This window comes from Carlito syrichta, unplaced genomic scaffold, assembly GCF_000164805.1.
Source record: "Carlito syrichta isolate Samal-C Ts95f unplaced genomic scaffold, Tarsius_syrichta-2.0.1 Scaffold302395, whole genome shotgun sequence".
In the NCBI taxonomy this organism is placed as follows: domain Eukaryota; kingdom Metazoa; phylum Chordata; class Mammalia; order Primates; family Tarsiidae; genus Carlito; species Carlito syrichta.
In genome coordinates, this window is record NW_007246491.1 from 63331 (window position 1) to 67845 (window position 4515).

The 4515-nt window shown below is 59.6% G+C and overlaps 2 protein-coding genes across 2 annotated transcripts in view; one reads left to right on the forward strand and one right to left on the reverse strand.

The window, feature by feature from the left end:
- RARRES2 (retinoic acid receptor responder 2) overlaps positions 1 to 2506 on the forward strand; it is a 2979-nt gene extending 473 nt beyond the window's left edge. The window contains exons 2-6 of the mRNA XM_008056543.1: positions 311 to 507; positions 718 to 822; positions 1707 to 1802; positions 2086 to 2213; positions 2394 to 2506. Coding sequence (XP_008054734.1) covers positions 334 to 507; positions 718 to 822; positions 1707 to 1802; positions 2086 to 2202 — 492 coding nt within the window. The 5' untranslated portion in view covers positions 311 to 333 and the 3' untranslated portion in view covers positions 2203 to 2213; positions 2394 to 2506. The remainder of the gene's footprint in view (positions 1 to 310; positions 508 to 717; positions 823 to 1706; positions 1803 to 2085; positions 2214 to 2393) is intronic.
- A 182-nt stretch (positions 2507 to 2688) lies between these two features.
- Positions 2689 to 4515, reverse strand: part of LRRC61 (leucine rich repeat containing 61) — a 15620-nt gene continuing 13793 nt past the window's right edge. The window contains exon 2 of the mRNA XM_008056544.2: positions 2689 to 4103. Coding sequence (XP_008054735.1) covers positions 3158 to 3937 — 780 coding nt within the window. The 5' untranslated portion in view covers positions 3938 to 4103 and the 3' untranslated portion in view covers positions 2689 to 3157. The remainder of the gene's footprint in view (positions 4104 to 4515) is intronic.

The following is a 4515-nucleotide window of genomic DNA, read 5'->3' on the forward strand; positions in this document are numbered from 1 at the left end:
AGGAGGCCAGTGACCCAGTATGGGGAGACGATGGGCCAGAAAAGGGGTGAAGGGTGGGAGTGGGCAGCAGGACTGCTTCCCGGCTTGGCCAGGAACTTGGCCGAACCCCTGCTGGCGCCAGGGAACAGCGCGGCGGGGTGGGAGGAGCTGGAAAGGACCGGGCGGGCCGCGGGTCGGCTTGGAGAAAGGGCCATGTCCCGGTTCCTTCATCTCTGCCCAGCGTTCTGCTGGGCAAGGCCCCCGGGGCAGGGCAGGGGAGGCGGTGGCTCCGACTGGCGCCCGCAGCTGAGGAGCGCCCACCCCCTCGCAGGGCCGCGGTGACCGAGGGGAAGCATGTGGCGGCTACTGATCCCGCTGGCCCTGTGGCTGGGCGCGGTGGGCGTGCGCGGGGCCGAGCTCACGGGGGCCCAGCGCCGGGGCCTGCAGGTGGCCCTGGAGGAATTCCACAAGCACCCGCCCGTGCAGTGGGCCTTCCGAGAGACGGGTGTGGACAGCGCCGCGGACACGGTGAGTGGCATGGCCCTGGCGGGACTGGGGAGGCCTGCACTCCGGGAGACCAGCACATTCCCAGGAAGCGGCACCGAAGGGCTTGAGTTCTGTGAGCGCCCAGCCGCCTTCTGGGATGTCTGTTTCACCTGAGGCAGGCGCGAGTCACAGCCAGAAACGGCTTTGCGCGCTCAGCTGGCTGCTGGCCTTCCTCTGCCTGTCTGTCTGCAGCCTTTCCCAGCTGGGACATTTGTGAGGCTGGAATTTAAGCTCCAACAGACAAGCTGCCGGAAGAAGGACTGGAAGAAACCTGAGTGCAAAGTCAAGCCCAATGGGGTGAGTGAAGGGGCGTGTGTGCGTGAAAGCAAGGTGGAGTGTGTGTGTGTAGACTCTGGGTTTGGGGTGTAAGTGATGGGGCATGTGCTGGGTGTGAGTGCGTGAACTTATGAGATCCAGTGAGAAGCCCAAGGTTGGAGACCCCACTGTGAGGCCATTTCCTAGAAGCAACTCTGAGTTCCCCTCCCAGGCTTCAAGTCCTGGGTGGAAGAAGCCCAGCCACTGGGCCACCTCAGGGCAAACCCGCTGCCATGGGCACGATGTATGGGACTGCAGCAACCTGGGTTCTGGGTCTCACTCTGTGAGCACCAGCTAAGGGGGGTGGGGGTGGTTGCTGAATTATAGCAGTGATTCTCAAACCTCTTGGTTCCTGGACCCTTTTGTTGTTCCAATCAAGTCTTACAAGAAAACGTGAATAAATAGTGACATTGGAGTGGCTCTGGTCTAAGTTAGTGGAAAGAACCCATCTGGGGAGGATTCTTGCCTTCAGAGGAGCACGTGCATACACTCAAGCACATGCTTGTTCACACATGTGCAACATACAACCATCTGGAGAGGATTTCTGCCTCCACAGGAGCACATGCATGCACTCACACCCAGGTACATGCTTGTTCACACACGTGCCACACAAACAACCATCTGGGAGGATGCCTACACACATGCTAAAGTTCCATAGTCTGAAAACTGTAGGACTGTTTGACTTTCGATATTTCCCAGTCCCGGGGTGGGCTGTGCCGGAAAGCAGCTGGCCTGCATGACCCCTTTCCTTTAGGGAGCCTGGGGAACTGGTCCCCAGTGTGAGCACCCCCCTCAGCTCCCACCCTTTTGGTGCTAGTGCTTCCCTCACTCCTCTCCTCAGCTCACCCTATGCTCTCCCTCCCCAGAGGAAGCGGAGATGCCTGGCCTGCATCAAACTGGGCTCTGAGGATAAGGTTCTGGGCCGGATGGTTCACTGCCCCATACAGACACAGGTTCAGCGGGTAAGAAGGGGCAAAGATGCAGAGAGTGGGAGGGTGCTGGATTAATGGATGGAAGCTGGGCCTGTGGGAGAGATGGACAGACAGAAAGAGGAGGAGGGGCGTAGGGGGTGGTAAGAATGGGCACTGTGCCTGGTGCAGGCACTCCCTAGGGAATGTGAACACGGGTGCTGCCAAGGATGCTGGCAGCCCTCCTCCTGGCACTGCCCCCCTCCCCGCGGCACTGCCCACGCCCGTCCCTGCTCCCCCGCCCCTTCACTGCCTGAACAGTTGCTGGTGCTGGCAGGAGCTCGAGGAACACCAGGAGACACAGTGCCGCAGGGTGGAGCGGGCCGGCGAGGACCCCCACAGCTACTACTTTCCTGGACAGTTTGCCTTCTCCAAGGCCCTGCCTCCGAGCTGATCCCTGAACTGGTACGCAGCTAGGGGACAGGGAGCACAAACTCTGGACAGGGATAGCCCTCGGAATGTGAGTGGGCTGGTACCAACTTATGGGAGGAAGGGAGGAGATGGATTAGGAGCCTGGAAAGAAAGTTGGGACTTGGGCAAAAACGGCATCGCCAACACTCAAACCTCTTTTACCCTTTCCTCTAGAATTTTGTCCTGCTTCCAGGACTCCTGCAGACCATAACCAGTGGAAGGCCATGCCCTTCCAGGGAGAGGATCCCATTATATCCTGAATTAATAAAACTCTCCCAGCTGTGTTCTTTCTGCTCCTTGCGGTGCCCGCCTTCCTCCTCAGCTCAACCAGAGTGACCAGGGAAGGCAAGGGTGCAAGACCCTTCCAGTGGGACATCAGGAAGCAGTGGGAACCCTCAGCTGCGGGCAGGGTGAGTGGAGCCTCTGGCGCTCCAGAGGCAGAGGGGCCCCATGAAATGCCAGGCAGTGATGCAAATGAGAGCAGAACTATTTAATAGAGATGTGTGAGTGGGAATCGGCAGAGAAGGCTCCAGGAAGCACAGGACTGATCTTCTGAATAGGCAAATGTGGAAGGTGGGTGAGCTCCAGCTTCCAGGAATCCCTAGGAAAGGAGGCTGGCCCATCCCTACCTTTCTCACCTTAGGAGGAAGTAACTCCTTCCACTAAATCTCAGTCTGGAGCAGCCGGAAGTGGCAGCAGCTGTGGACACGGACGCACAGGCTGTGGGAGCCCTTGTATCTGCTTAGAGGCCATTGGGGGTGCACCCTTGCAATACATGGGAGGAGAGTGGAGGGAGAGAGGGGCTGCCCTCAGGACAGGGACGAATGGGTAGCCCAGTCTGCAGGGCCAATGACCAGTATCAGGAAACCGTGCAGAGCAGGAAGGGGAGATGCGGGCAGCGAGGCCACCTTCCAGGCTGTCCAGGGCCATGGGTGCATTCAAAAGACAAAGGAAGAGGTGGTGCCAGCGGGGCTGAGTGCCTGCTCGGCCTGGGCCAGGCTGTCGCTGGCCTGGCGGTCGAGGTCCCGGCACTCCTGTAGTGTGTCCTGGAACTGCCGGCAGGCCTCCTCCAGGATGGAGCTGCTCCGGCTTGGCCAGGACTCCCAGTACCCTGGCTCTACCCAAGGCTGGGCCTCAGTGGCCCTGGGGCCTGGGCTGGAGCTAGGGCGCAAGGAGCTGTCCAGGTCTCGGCACAGCTGGTAGAGCTCACTGCCGTGCCCAGTCACACGCTCACCGTCGATGACTTTCAGGCCAGGCAGCAGCTCCCGGACTGTAGCCCAGTAGGAAGGGCTGGTGCAGAGGGGGTTGCTGAGCCGGGCCAAAGGGTCCCGGAGCCGCAGATACTCAAGGCACTGCAGCCCGGCCAGACACTGCAGCTGGCCAGGAGTGGCCAGCAGGTTGCCTGCAGCATTGAGACTCTGCAGGTTCTCACAGGCGGCCAGTGGCTCCAGCCCTGTCAGCCGATTGTTGGAGACATTGAGCACAGCCAGTTGGTGCAAGGAGGCCAGCGGGCCCAGCTGGGTGAGTGCATTGCCTGACAGGTCCAGCCACTCGAGGCCCAGGCATTCTCCCAGGCAGCCCAGGTCGGCCAGTCCCAAGCCACGCAGCTTCAGCAGCAAGATGGACTCCAGGGCGAACTCGCCCGTGCGTGACTTCAGCAGCTGGGGTGTGATGCGCAGCCCGCCAGTCTCTCCTGGCTTCTCCCCTGGAGGCTCCATGGGACAGAAGTCGATTTGGATGGCCTGGGCCCTGGCAGTTCCGTCACAGGGATGTGGGTGCCACTGGGGGTCAGCCGACTGCTTGCCCAAAACAGACTCCTTCAACTCTCTGAGCCAGTGAAATGGGAGGCCTATTTCCAATACCCTGCTCGAGGCTAGTAGTTCCCTAAGGAGAGAAAATTAGAGTCAAGCCCTGTGTCCTGTGAAGCAGGTGACGCACGGAGTCTGACCCTGCCTTCACCACCGGAGTCAACAATCTTGATGGCCAGGCAAGCCCTGAAGACCAAGGTCTGAGACATAGGCTACAAAGCCAAAAGTCATCTAGGTGCAGCCTCCACCCAAGGGGAGTGGCCTGGGCTCAGTCTGGCTGGGTAGGACCATTTGGGATGGATTCAGGCCCAACTTTACCAGCTCCTTCCACTTGTCAAATCTGGGCTGGTAAGCAAAGTCTCATTATTTCACTGTTTCAGTAACCACTGCTTCTTATTAACTTTGAGGTATCTCTTTTTTGTGTGTGTGAGTTGGAGTCTCACTCTGTTGCCCAGACTGGAGTGCAGTGGCTGCTCCCGGCCACTGCA